The 13676-nt window shown below is 54.2% G+C and overlaps 2 protein-coding genes across 2 annotated transcripts; one reads left to right on the top strand and one right to left on the bottom strand.

Annotated features, from left to right (window-relative positions):
• The first annotated feature begins 288 nt into the window (after window positions 1–288).
• On the top strand, window positions 289–10152 carry BEST1 (bestrophin 1). Its single transcript, XM_090260449.1, has 10 exons — window positions 289–471; window positions 2107–2201; window positions 2685–2918; window positions 3522–3676; window positions 4058–4135; window positions 4488–4640; window positions 5982–6062; window positions 6391–6542; window positions 8205–8825; window positions 9804–10152. The coding sequence occupies exons 1-10, from the start codon at window positions 320–322 to the stop codon at window positions 9820–9822; spliced, it is 1740 nt and encodes a 579-aa protein (XP_090116575.1). The 5' UTR covers window positions 289–319; the 3' UTR covers window positions 9823–10152.
• An 87-nt stretch (window positions 10153–10239) lies between these two features.
• FTH1 (ferritin heavy chain 1) lies at window positions 10240–12826 on the bottom strand. Its single transcript, XM_090260438.1, has 4 exons — window positions 12517–12826; window positions 11095–11241; window positions 10664–10789; window positions 10240–10563 (listed from the first exon to the last, which is right to left on the bottom strand). The coding sequence occupies exons 1-4, from the start codon at window positions 12628–12630 to the stop codon at window positions 10402–10404; spliced, it is 549 nt and encodes a 182-aa protein (XP_090116564.1). The 5' UTR covers window positions 12631–12826; the 3' UTR covers window positions 10240–10401.
• Between the last annotated feature and the right edge of the window lie 850 nt (window positions 12827–13676).

Raw genomic sequence — 13676 nt, 5'->3', positions numbered from 1 at the left:
GTCATTGTCCTTGTCATGCAATTTGAGGGCACAGACCTATCTATGTCTTCCCTGCCAAGGTTGTGGGCAGCCTCTGGGTTCACTTCCTACCTCCCCCAGGTAGTCAGAGTTCGTAGGGTCTTAGAGACCACCTCATCCCCGTCTCGGTGTCTTGTAGGAAGAGCTGAGGTCCAGAGCAGGGCAGGATCCTGGCTAAAGTCACACATGAGCTCCAGAAAGGCTCTGACCAAGGCTCCTGATCTTTCCTGGCCCGTCATCAGTGTCCCTCTCTCTCCACCAGGACCTAGGCCACCGGTAGCAGCCCAGTCAGTGCCTGACCATGACTGTCACCTACTCAAGCCAAGTAGCTAATGCCCGCTTAGGCTCCTTCTCCCGTCTGCTGCTGTGCTGGCGAGGCAGCATCTATAAGCTGCTCTATGGCGAGTTCCTCATCTTCCTGCTCAGCTACTACACCATCCGCTTCATTTACAGGTACAGGCAGAGGGGCTGAGGTGGGGCTTGGAAGGGGTGCATTGTGGCTTGGAGCCCCCAGGAGACCTCCAAGGCATCCAGGGGGCCCATGCACTAGACACATTTCTCCAACGCAGGGCGGGTCCTGGAAGCCAGGCCTCACCCGGTCCTACTTGGCTAGCCTGTTTTCCTGAATTCCACACAGGCTCCCAAGTCCAGGCAGTACTTTTTTTTTCTTTTCTTTTCTTTTTGTTTAAACTTGGATTTCCCAGCTTCCCTTGCAGCTATTGGTTAACAAGATATAAATTGGAATTCTTGGGTGGGGTGTCTGGAAAGCTGAGAAGAGAGGCCAAATCAGCTCAGGAGCCTTCTTCTGCTGGTCCTCTTTATTCCGCCTGGAATTCTGACTTGATGGTTGCAGTTCCAGTGGCCATCTTTTAAAGATTTTACTTATTTATTTTTAGAAAGAGGGCAAGGCAGGGGGAGAGGGAGAGAAACATCAATGTGAGAGAAAAACATTGATTGGCTGTCTCTTGCACGCCCCTGGAAACCCAGGCATGTGCCCTGACTGGAAATAGAACCGGTCGCCTTTCAGTTCGCAGGCCGGTGCTCAATCCACTGAGCCACACCAGCCAGGGCAGTACTTGTTTGTTTTTCCAATAAGAATGTTTATTTAAACAATAAAATATAGGACAGATATAATCACAGAATATATGAGAGCATTTTAAATAGAAAAAGCATTAATGGCTGAATAGATTGAAAATATCAAATACAAAAGAACTCTTGAGTTCATAGTGGTAATACTAATCACAAAGCACATTGATTTTCTTTGATTGTTACTAAGGCACTAATGTACTTTTACAAAAACTTAGATTTCTTTTTTAAAGCTGTTTTAGGTTTTCAGCAGAATTGAGCTGAAGGTGCAGAGTTCCCACATACACACCTCCCCCCTCCACAAACATACACAGAGCTCCCCACCCCCCAGACACACAAACATACACAGAGCCCCCCCCTACTATCAACATCCTGCAGCGGAGTGGTACATTGTTACAACAGATGAACCCGCACAGACACACCATTATTATACCCAAAATCCACTTTACAGTTTACATGAGGGTTTGCCCTTGGCACTGTACACTCTATGGGTTTGTACAAATGTTTGACTTGTATCCGCCATTGTTAGGATGGTGTAAAGAATGGTTTCACGGCCCTAAAAACCGTCTGTGCTCTGCCTGTTCACCCCTCCCTACCATACATTTTTTTTAAAGGCCAAACACCCTTTGTTTCAACCTACTTAAAAAACACAAACACAAAAACCAGCAACTGTCCTTTGGATCCTTTAAAAGGGCCCCCAGAAAATGGCAGGACTGGCAGGGTCCGCGGCGGAAGGGGTACCTAAAGCTGACCGCTTCAGCTGGTGGCACCTTCCGTCCCACCCCTGACGGAGCACCTCCAGGGGGAACCTCCCCAGCCATGGAACCCCGCCGCGGTTCAGGGCTACCAGACAAGGAGTGGGGCCCGGCTCAGGCCGTCAGAGCTGGAAGGGTCCGTACCAGGCCAGGGAGGCTGTGGGGCCGCACAGACGCCGCCACGCGTCCACCACCGCCTGGCGGCACCGGGGCGACCCGGCCATCCCCTCCCCCGCCCCTTCCCCAGGATGGCCCTCACGGAGGAACAGCAGGTGATGTTCGAGAAGCTGACTCTGTATTGCGACAGCTACATCCAGCTCATCCCCATTTCCTTCGTGCTGGGTGAGCTTCCTCTTTCCGGTGTCCGGCTCTCATGGCTGCTAGGACCACGAGGAGCTAGCGGGGGGTGGGGGGCAGTGTCAGGTCAGTGCCTCTCGGTAGTTCCGGGAATCGGGAGACTGCAGCCAGAGGGGCTAACGTTAGACCTTAGGAAGGACTCCTGCTGTGAGCATTCGAGACCTGTTTCTGAGGGCGGCGCTGACATCATGGTCCCCGGAGCCTCTGCGCAGGCAGGAAGGGGCGGGGGGGGAGGGGCGGCGGACTTCTGGGATGGGATGGGGGAGGGGGGTGCGGGAGAGAGAATCTCTTCGAGGCTCCCCGCCTCCATGCGGGGCTTTGATGGCCTTCCCCTCCCGAGCGCCTTCCAGGAGGGATGGGGCTGGGCCCGCTCCCGTTAGAAAGATGGAGAAACCGAGGCGTCGCCCTGGCTAGGCTCCGGCCGCAGCCCGGGCCCTCGCCCCCCGCCCCCCCGCCCTTTCTGCCCAGGCTTCTACGTGACGCTGGTCGTGACCCGCTGGTGGAACCAGTACGAGAACCTGCCGTGGCCCGACCGTCTCATGAACCTCGTGTCGGGTTTTGTGGAGGGCACGGACGAGCACGGCCGCCTGCTGCGGCGCACGCTCATGCGCTACGCCAACCTGGGCAGCGTGCTCATCCTGCGCAGCGTCAGCGCCGCGGTCTACAAGCGCTTCCCCAGCTCCCAGCACCTGGTGAAAGCAGGTGGGCGGGGCCGGAGCTGCGGGGGGGCGGAGCCAGAGGGCTCTGGGCTGGGGACTGGGTGGGAACCAGGAGCGGCTTGGGTAGAGACCTGGGGGCCTAATTGCGAGGTGCAGTTAGGCGCCTGAAGGTGGGGCCAGGCCAGGAAGCTACCCTAGGAGGACAGGGCTTTGAGGTCAGGCTAAGGACCCTTGAGGGATAAGGGAAGAGCAGGTAGGTAGGGGACGGGGATCGGGGAGTGGGACTAGGGGGGGCGGTGCTTTGGAAGTGGTGAGGAACTAGGGTCTACCTCGCTCTGCCCTCCCCCATCCTGTTCTCCTGTTCTCTGTGTTTCCAAGCTTCTACATCTGTGACCTGGGTCTCTCGTCTTCCCTGACAAGGCCCTAGTTAATAAGATAGACCCCTCTTATGTTCTCAGCCCAGAACAGCACAGAGTGGGTGCTCAGTAATTATTGTTTGAAAGAAAGAGGATGGCAAAGGACCTTCGAAGTCCCTGTGGGCTCAGCAGGGAATTGGGCCTGAACCCTGGGCCCCCGCAGGTCCCTGCCGCCTGGCCAGCCACCCCTTCTGTGGGTCCCCCCCAAACACTGCTTCTCTGCCCCACAGGCTTCATGACCCCCGCGGAACACAAGCACTTAGAAAAACTGAGCTCGCCGCACAACACGTTCTGGGTGCCCTGGGTGTGGTTTGCCAACCTGTCGATGAAAGCTTGGACCGGAGGTCGAATCCGGGACCCAGTCCTGCTCCAGAGCCTGCTGACAGTGAGCCCCCTACGCAGATGGGGCTGCTGCTGAGCAGGGGGGGCTGTGCCCCAGAGGGAACAAGACTTCCAACAAAGAGAAGCCTTGAGCCCTTGAGGGTTTTCCCGGAGCCTGCCTTGGGACTGTAGGACCTTTTCCAGCTGGGTTCCAGGAGGCAGTGTGGCCCCTCCCAAAGTCCCTTCCCATCCCCTCCCCAAAGTGGGCCTCTGAGAGCCTGGTTCGTTTTTGATGGATGAAGAGGCTGAGGCACAGAGAGGTTAAGTGAGCTGCCTGTGACCTCACATCTAGGGCTGGACCATGAGCACCAGACCCTGGTACCTGGGGAAGAGCCTGGGGGAGCAGGTGCTGGTCAGAACCCCAGCCCTCCCTCCTGCCCCCCAGGAGATGAACACCTTGCGTACACAGTGTGGACAGCTGTATGCCTACGACTGGATCAGTGTCCCGCTGGTGTACACGCAGGTGAGGAGGACAAGGCTGATGAAGCTGCCCCTTTAGGGAACTGAGGCTAGGAGGTCCCAGGAAGCAGCCTGTGATGGGAAGGACTCAATTAGAGGCTGAGAAAGAGGCTCACCCTGGGAATTGGGTCTGGACTTTGCAGGTTCTCTCTAGTGCGCAGTTCAAAGAGTCCAGGCTCCTGCCAGGTGTTGCCTGGTGGAGGCCATGTGATTATTACATTTTACAGAGGAGATCACAGAGGCCCCAAATCACATGAGTGTGTAAGTCAGGGCAGGGCCTTGTCCTCCCAGCCTCGGGAGCTTCCTGACCCCAGGTCCCCACCCAGCCCATTCCCACCGCCCCCTTTCTTGCCCAGGTGGTGACCGTGGCGGTATACAGCTTTTTCCTGGCTTGCCTGATTGGGCGGCAGTTTCTGAACCCTGCCAAGGCCTACCCTGGCCACGAGTTGGACCTTGTTGTCCCCATCTTCACATTCCTGCAGTTCTTCTTCTATGCTGGCTGGCTGAAGGTGAGCTGCTGGGGACAAGCCTGGGCTGTGGGCCTGGCCAGAGGGGTCATGGCCAGCCAGAAGAGGAGAGTCCCCAGTGTGGAAAGCAGTGCACTGGGTCCTGACCATGACTCTGCTGTCTCGCCACCTCTTTACACACAAAGAAACTGAGACCCAAAGGGGAGCGGGATCTGCGTGAGGGCCGTGGCTGATGGCCGGGGTTCACCCAGGGCCTGGAGTGTAGCAGGCATGAGAGACACAGGGACAGCTCAGCTGTCAGACCACATGATGCCTCCTCAAGAGCACAGTGTCCACTTGTTTGTCTAGAAGAAGGGGAATGCATGGAATAAGAGTGGCAGCGGCAGGCCCTGCTGGGGAGGCAACTTCTCACTGTCCCCAACTGTGCGGTCCTGAGTTTGTTCCCTCTGCTTAGTAACACGGAAGCCCTGAGTTTAACTACCCCTGGCCCCCTTTAGAAAGCAGAGAAACACCACCTCTCTTTACTCAAGTTGTCTGTGGTGGGGGTATGGGGGTCCTTGTCCCCACCCCAACTGGCTGATCCAAGTATTCCTTCCCACCACGTCCAGTGCTCTTTCTAACGGGGATTCTGAATAACAGTGTTCTGTCCATCTATTTAGCTTTCTGTTCGTTTCCCAGCCATGCTCCCTCTCTTCCTTTATGTTTTAGTGGTAGTGACTCCCCGCCTCTTGCTCCTGTCCACGTTTCACACATACATAGCTATCCACACACTCCTCCCCCCGTTATCTACACATCAAACCAGACCACAGCACGTTGCTGCTTGAAATTCCCCTGTGGTGCCGCGGTGGCTCACAGGGTGTCCCCCGCGCCTTAGTGCCCTGCAGCTCAGGGCTTGGTCAGGAGGCTTCAGAGGCCAGCGCCCAGGAGTCTGCCCACCTGGTCTACCCTTTAGCTCAGCACAGCCTCAGCATTAAGTCTGTCGCATTAGAAAATAATGAATAAATGAATGTTTGAAAACATGCATGAGTAACTGAACGAATGAACAGAATTGTGCCGCTCCAGGTAAGATGCAGTGAGGGGAGATAAAGGTGGTGACTGGGCTGAGAGATAACTCAAAGACAGCGCTGGGTATTTGGGGGGCTGGGGGACTGGCTCAGGGAAGTCAGGCCTGGTGTCCCAAAGGGAAAGGCAGTGTGTGTGGGTGTCCACACGTGTGGGTGGCTGGAGCCCTGACACAGTGGCTTTGGAAACAATGGTCAGGCAGGAGGGGCATCCTGGGAGAGCATTAGGGGGTGGGAATGTCAGGAGCTGAGGTTTTAGGGTGGGAAGCCAGGCTGCAAGGAGCTCTGCCTGAGGGTTTCCAGAGCCTCGTCTACCCCCAAGGTGGCAGAGCAGCTCATCAACCCGTTTGGTGAGGATGATGATGACTTTGAGACCAACTGGATTGTCGACAGGAGCTTGCAGGTACGGGGATGGGAGGGAGCCTGTCCCGTGGACCCTCCCCGGACAGGACCTAGGGAGGGAGAGGCCCAAACTGGACCCAGGGAGGCAGACCCTGCAATTCTGCAGAAGCCTGATAGTGAATTGCCTCCCTCCTTCACCCCATCAACCATTCACTCACAGGATTCTCACCCCAACTTTTGAGGCTTCAGAAAGGTGTCAATCCGTTTTGCAAGTAGGGAAACTGAGACCCAGAAACACAGAAGTGGCCTCTCCAAGTCACCTGGCAAGTTCATGGCCCTGCTTGGGCTGATCTTTCTATTGGACTTCCGCTTCTGTCCCGGGCGCCCAGGTGTCCCTGTTGGCTGTGGACGAGATGCACCAGGACCTGCCACCCATGGAGCGGGACATGTACTGGAATGATCCAGAACCACAACCCCCCTACACAGCCGCTTCTGCCCAGTCTCGCCGACCCTCCTTTTTTGGCTCCACCTTCAATATCAGGTGGGCAGTGCCAGGGTACCATGTGGGTGGATAGACAACCCCAAGTGCAAGGGCCTGCCTGGGAATTGAGAAGAGCCTAGTTAAGGTATGCTGGGTGCTTACTAAGTGCGGGGCACTGTACTAAGCTCTCTATATACCTTAACTATTTTTTTTTCTTCCCAATAACCTTGGTTTGTTATCTCCAGTTTTCAGATTATTAATTCCAGGCTCAGAGAGGTTAAGTAAGTGGCCCAGCTCACCATCACGTAATTAGTACACGTGGGCCAGGTACGTCTGGTTCACCTCCACACCTCTCGCTCTTACCTTGTACTGCTTCTCCAGTCTAAGCCCCATGTCCAGAAATGGAAACAGAGGCCCAGAGAGAGAAGGGACTCACTCAAGGGCAGTCAGTGATCAGTGAACAGCTGGACGTCAGGGCCTGGTTCAGAATGATTTTCTGATAAGCCAGGGTGCTTGGATGGGGAGTGGAGTGGTGGTGGGAGGATGGGGTGCTCCTGAAAAGGGGGAGGGGTGGCAGGCATGCCCAGCAGGAGGCTGGGTCATCATGGGTATCTTCTGGGTAGACTTCGTGCTACAGAGTCAAGACCTCAGATCACCCACAGCAGCCAAATTTTCCTCCACGTGGGTCCCGTTTCTCTAATTTGGTCAGAATCCCCTTTGAGCCGCTGCTGGGCCACAGTGGGCTGAAGGGCCGCCCCAGACAGCGCTCTTTCTAGGATGAGAGTGGAAAGGACTTCAGTGCATGTTGGGGTCCATACCATCAAGGTTTTCTTCCACGATATTAAGCTCTGTTCTCTTCTTGTTCTTTGAAGAACTGAATATCCTATTAAGCTGTAATTAGTATTATCTAGAGTTTCCTGGTTTGCATGAACAAGGTTTGGAAAAGTGATCAAAAGAAGGCTTGCTTAGGTCAGAAACATTTCTGGAGGTTGCCTTTGAGTTTTACATGGTCTTGGTCTGTACTCCAGCAGCTGAAGGAGGGGAAGGAACAGAAAATACTAACGCTCAGGCCTTGCCTCCAAGGAACACAGTTTGGTGAGGGAGCTCAAACTCTGGACATAGGTACTGGATGCCCAGGAAAAGGACAGGACATAGACAAGAGGTCACCTTTGGCCACCTTGGAGGTAGCCTCTAGCTGGGCCTGCAGCTGGGCCTTGAAGCATGGGGAGAATCTGGAGAAGGGCAAGGGCAGGCCCACTTTAGGGCAGGCAGGCATTCTCTTGCAGAGAAAGGCCTTGGGCTCCGAGGAAGCCAGACTTCTCTCGTTGGGGATACTGCTCCCCAGTTGGGACCACAAATCCCTGGCTTGCCCAGAATCACTACTGGGCTTCACCTAACCACCCCTACCTGGGAAACAGTAATTCAGATGGGCTGAAGTGATGGGAGTGACAGGGAAGATGTGGGTGATGAAGAGGAAGCCCTTAAATGCCAGGCTAGGGAGTCTGAATGTTAATGTAGGCAAGAGGGAGCCACAGAACAATAGTTTGGTGAGCTAGGCCAGGAGGGATTAATCGGGAGGTACAGGATCGATCAGGAGAGGCAAGCTGGCATTGTGAGGAAGAGTGTGTGTCCTTGACCTTGGGCTAGAGGGAGAGAAGAAATAAGGGCAGGTTTAGTCCTTTGTGTCTCCTATTCAAGCCTCAGTCTCCTGCTTCTTTCCAGTCTACATAAGGAAGAGATGGAGTTCCAGCCGCATCAGGAGGAGGAGGAAGGCACTCATAATGGCATCATCAGCCGCTTCCTGGGGCTGCAGTCCCACGACCACCAGCCCCCCAGGACAAGCTCAAAGACCAAACTACTACTGCCCAAGAAAGAAGCCCTTCTCCATGAGGGCCAGCCTGAGATCCTCAGGGGGGCCAGAAAGACCTCTCGGGACCAGGAAGATAGCAAGGCCTGGAAGATGAAAGGGGAGGATGCCTTGAAGTTCGCCGCACTGTATGGGAGGTCAGGCTACCACAGTGCTCCGCAGACACCCCTCAGCTTCATCCCTATGGTATTCCCACCAGGAGAGCCAGCACCCTCAAGTCTCCGCAGAGTCTCAGACAGCACTGGCCCTGTGCCCCCCAGCACCAAGAAGAGCTTTGAATTGCTCCCCAAGTTTGCTGGGGCCTCAATGGAGCATCTGGAATTGGGTCATATCAAGAGAAAAGCTGTTGAGTTCAACCTGACCGACACGTCAGAGGCCCCCGGAAGTCATCTCAGAGAACCACATACACAATCAACAAGCAACATACACACTAGGCTCGGAGGTCATCATGATCCCTATTGGGCCTTGGAAAACAGGTCTGTCCTTGACCCAAACCAGGATCACTGCACCCTGTCCTTGGGTACCTCCCTGCCCTCTGCGGCTTCCCTTGCTGAGCTTCTTCTTTCGTGATTCTCCTTATGGTTCCATCACTGCCAGGCACGCTGGACCTATGCCCAGCAGTGGCTTAGGGCATGTACTTGGTCACCTCAGCAGGGGCTGTAAGTGTTGGGATCTTTTGCTCATTTCACCCAAGAGCCTGGCATCACCAGGAAGGAGTCCCTGGGACCTAGGTGAAGGAAGATGAGGTTGTGCAGGCAGGAATGAATGATGCTGGAGGAAGGGCTACCAGGTCTGGCTTAGATGGGGAGATGTCATCACTGGATCCAGCTCACCTTGAACAGCAACGCAGACACAAAATCATGGGGCAGAACCAGGGGCTCTAGATTGTAGCCCCAAAACTCAATTCACTGCCCAGGCTTAGCTAAGTGTATATGCACACCCCCGCAAGACCACTCACTGGCCCTGAAACTCCTACAAAGGGTGCCACACCTCTGGGAACTGGCAGATGGTTAAGGTGAGGGCGTGCAGCTCCCTTGGGCTATCTTACTTCTTTGGGGACCTCAGCAAAACTTAAATGTGCTCCTCCACTTCCTAGGGACCAATCCAAGCTGTCACAAAACAGTTATTTCCCTTTATTGCCACCCCATCCCATCATGTGGGTGGGAAGTTTAACTCCGTTTCTAGATTCTTAAGCAGTTACCTCTGTGGTCCGAACACACAGCTTTGACTGCAAACTTAAAAGGGGTACCATCTGTCTGACTCCTAGGGCTGGGCAGGAACCTGTTCCTGTGGCTTGTTGGGGAGAGGGTATTCCCGGCTCTGCAGTCTCCCAAAACTAGTCACTGATTTTTAGTATTTCATGTCTCAACCTTTGTTCTCCTACTGCAGCTAACTTGGTATTGAAACGAAGGTATCTTCCACATTCATGTAAATTTTTCTCCAATTTTCAACAGGGATGAAGCACAGCCCTAGCCCATTTCCCAAGGGGGACACTTCACCAGCCTGGTCCTTCCTGCGTGTACACCGGCGGGACACTCATCCAGTCACAGCCATAGAGCTGTCCACACTGAGAAGTATGTTCCTGTGACAGCCTGAATTAAATGGTTAGCTCAAAGGGTAACGACAACCATTAGTTCCAGGACTACGTCAGCCTTTTGTACATAGAGGTAACAAAAGGTAGAATGAACCCCTGGAAACATATAATTCAGAACCAGGAGTCCTTAAGTCCTGTCTTAATTCAACACACCAAAGCCTTGGTATCTTTTCCAAACTTAGGAGTTTTGTATAACTAAAGACTAATAAACTGAGGATTTTCATAAATACAAATTCTCTTCAGCGTTTCATTTTGATTAGTATGCTCGCCCATCCCAAGAATTCAAAGACAACAGCTGGGTACCAAATTACTTTATTTGAAGGAATGGTACAAATGAAGGACATAAGTGGATGATTTGGTACAAGGTATAGAAAAGGTTAAAGGTAACTCCAACATGCACGTACTGCTTTGGTGACCAGGGAAGTCACTCCCGTGGCTGTGGGAAGGCAGCCTAAGGCTTAGCTGTCTTTACCGTCCCCCAGAGTGTGCTTGTCAAAGAGATACTCTCCCATGCCAGATTCGGGGGCCCCCAACCTGCGCAAGTTGGTTACGTGGTCACCCAGTTCTTTGATGGATTTCACCTGTTCATCCAGGTAGTGAGTCTCAATGAAGTCACACAACTAGAAAAAAACAGAATGGGGAAGAAAGTTATTGGCAAACTTTCCCAGGCAACTAAGGAAAACGAGTCCCTCCATTTACTCCCAGGTTGGCAATGCTCACATGAGGGTCGTTCTTTTCAGTGGCCAGTTTGTGCAAGTCCAGTAGTGACTGATTCACACTTTTTTCCAAGTGTAACGCACACTCCATTGCATTCAGCCCGTTCTCCCAGTCATCACGGTCTGGTTTCTGAAGGAGAGGAAGTTATAGGTCAATGCACCTATAGTTTCTATCAATTAAACCATGACAATTCGGCAAGCACTAACATGTAGCCTTTCGACAAAATGGACATCTCAGGCTCCCTTGGTAAGAGTTACTAATTTAACATCCTTGTCCATTACCATTCGCCTATTTTGGTTTAGGTGATGGGCGTAATTAGCACAAAAGCCAAAGCCTCATCATTTAAAAGGGGAAACTGCTAGTCAGTGATTTCTGACGCCTGAGGACTGCAAGATAAACCATGTAGCACGATGTCCCTGGGACCTTTGGTTCACCTTGATGTCCTGAAGGAAGATTCGGCCACCTCGTTGGTTCTGCAGCTTCATCAGTTTCTCAGCATGTTCCCTCTCCTCGTGAGATTGGTGAAGAAAATATTTGGCAAAGTTCTTCAAAGCCACATCGTCGCGGTCAAAGTAGTAAGACTGAAAGTGGAACACAAACATGTTAGTTAGAGGCAAGGTTGTGTTCCTGGATTGGTTTCTAGTCAAAAATACAGAAATGAAACCTGATCCTTAAATTTGAAAGTTTACTACAAGGAACCTGTAGAGTATCACAGGAACTGCCTCCAGTGTGAACCGTCTTCAGGACCTGTCCAGTGCCAGGTTCTTAGAGCCAGTGTTAAATTTCACTGGCCAGGGTGCTGGAGTATCTACCCTGCACCATTAGGGCCGATAAACCCACGTACAACACGAGCTTGTCAGCTTACAGGCGGACTGAAGGATTTCTAAAATTAACCCACTAGGCAAAGGGGCAACTGTAAGTGACGCTCATGTAGATGAAACTACCAGTAGAAAACAAAAATCTGATTCTAGTTTTAGACACTTGCTGTATTCAGGAGTTCCTGAAATGGAATGGCAGTCAACAGAAATCCAGATCTGTTTTCAAAGCCATCTGGAACATATCTATTCTTGGGTAATGTGCACCACTCTAGGATTTGGGAAGACTGATCCCACCGATTACAGAGAAAAATTCCTTACCCAGTAACTGTTGGTGGATTTTATCCAAGAAATGAGAGTTCCATTAGAAAGCTACAATTCTTAAGACACAAAAAGGATAAAGAATTCTGTATCTAGGCACTAGGACCGCGTCCACAGAAGGGGGAGCTCTCTAAGACACGCTTCAATTCCAGTGAGGCTTAGCGATAAGCAGAGGGGTGGAGGCGCTGCGCGGGAGTGGTCGGCCCACGGGAGATAAGCCACTTTCCACCAGCCCCCGAGGTTGCTATTCGACACCATTACCCAGCAGGCTCCGCCATACTCAGGGGGATGGGAGCTGGACCTCTTCCGTTAGCCGAGCAAACAGAGGGCCTCAGGGGCACGTGATCGGACTCAGGGGAAGGGGTGGAAATGCAAAAATCCACCTTCCTAACTGCAGAATTGTACAGGTTAAGTGTTGCAATCCTGGGATTTCCGGAAACCGGACTCTCCATAAAATAAAGCGGCACAAAAGGCAGCCCTCGCCTATGAGGACGCCCTCCCGGGAAGCAGGCGAAAAGGGCTAAGTGCCAGAATTTTTGCGCATAACAAATTCTGGGAGACTTGGAGCAGCCTCCATTTTTCCCAAAGGCGCACGCGGCGGGGGTGGGGGTGGGCAAGGGGAACGGGAGACCCCAACCGGTAGCCACACCTCCGCCCCGCCCCCGACCGGCTGCACCCGTCCCCCGCCCTGCCACCGGGGGAGACCGCGCCCGGCCTTACCATGGACAGGTAGACGTAGGAAGCGTAGAGCTCCAAGTTGATCTGGCGGTTGATGGCGGCCTCCGAGTCCTGGTGGTAGTTCTGGCGCACCTGCGAGGTGGACGTGGACGTCATGATGGGCGGCTGAGGACAAGCGGCTTCGCGGCGCTGGAGCGGTGGCCTTCGGGCGGTCAGAGGGTGCTATGAAGAGGTGGCAGCGGGATGGATCCGGGCGACTGGCTGGGGTGAGGGTCGAGCACCGGGTTCCGTTCAAGCACTGTTGAAGCAGGAAACCACGGCGACTCTCCGCCAAGGCTGTGGCGCAGGGTCCAGCCACCCAGCTTTTATAGCCCGAGCGGGCGTCACACGTGCCCCGACCAATCACACCCCCAGCCCGCCCGCCCGCCTTGCCGCGCCCCGCCCCGCTGGGGCGCTCGGGGAGGGGGGGGCCCGAGGCGGCGGCCAGAGCGGCGGAGGGAGGGTGGCTGGGGCGGTGGATGGCTCTGTAGGGCGCTCAGTGGGGAGGGGTGGGAGACCCAGCTCGGATCCCGGACCCCAGGGGCGTCGTGGGTCTTGGAACCCACGGGAAACTGTCCCCGGCCCCACGGCGTCAGGGCGATTCCGAAGTCCCTAACGGCACTCTGATGTCGTGGGTGTAGGGCCTGTTAATCAGAGCGGTAGAGCCCAGTTACCACACCCCGATATTGCAAATTGGGAACGTGGAAACATGGGCCCTAGGAGGCCGAATGAGCGAGGCCGGGCTGGGAAAGGCCGTGGCGGAGTGGGGCCCACGGCCATCTCGGATCAGCCCGGCCGCCTTTTGCAGAAAGCAAATATGGCTCCTGGGCACTGCGGTTTCAGCAACAATGGCCGGGCGGGCGGGCGCACGGGCGCACAGACGCACAGAACCTGCTTTCCCCCAGGGCGCCATGGGCGTGAGTGAGACACCTGGGCTTCTGAAAAAACCGCTGGTGGTGCTTAAAACTCAGAGATAGGAGGTTAGGGGGGAAAAAGGGAAAAAAAAAAGGCAACTTGGATCTGGTGCCGATGCTGGGTGGCCATTTTGAAGTGGCCTCTATTAGGTGCGACAGACGCCTGGGACCCTGGGTCATGGCCACTGCGTGTGGCTTGCAGCTGTCCCAGGCTGGGTGTGAACTCATGGGTGGCAGGACTGGAGCTAG

Source organism: Furipterus horrens, unplaced genomic scaffold (assembly GCF_987537825.1).
Source record: "Furipterus horrens unplaced genomic scaffold, mFurHor1.1.pri manual_scaffold_2, whole genome shotgun sequence".
Taxonomy (NCBI): Eukaryota; Metazoa; Chordata; class Mammalia; order Chiroptera; family Furipteridae; genus Furipterus; species Furipterus horrens.
The sequence above is the reverse complement of the archived record's forward strand: the minus strand, read 5'-3'. Positions and strand labels throughout refer to the sequence as shown.

Excerpts from the sequence above, each read along its gene's own strand:
- BEST1 (XM_090260449.1), top strand. The coding sequence starts at position 320 with ATGACTGTCACCTACTCAAGCCAAGTAGCTAATGCCCGCTTAGGCTCC. Across the intron at positions 2,919-3,521 it reads CCAGCACCTGGTGAAAGCAG|GCTTCATGACCCCCGCGGAA; the intron begins GTGGGCGGGGCC and ends TCTGCCCCACAG. Across the intron at positions 6,543-8,204 it reads GGCTCCACCTTCAATATCAG|TCTACATAAGGAAGAGATGG; the intron begins GTGGGCAGTGCC and ends GCTTCTTTCCAG.
- FTH1 (XM_090260438.1), bottom strand. The coding sequence starts at position 12,630 with ATGACGTCCACGTCCACCTCGCAGGTGCGCCAGAACTACCACCAGGAC. Across the intron at positions 11,242-12,516 it reads CCTACGTCTACCTGTCCATG|TCTTACTACTTTGACCGCGA; the intron begins GTAAGGCCGGGC and ends TTCCACTTTCAG. Across the intron at positions 10,790-11,094 it reads TCTTCCTTCAGGACATCAAG|AAACCAGACCGTGATGACTG; the intron begins GTGAACCAAAGG and ends CCTCTCCTTCAG.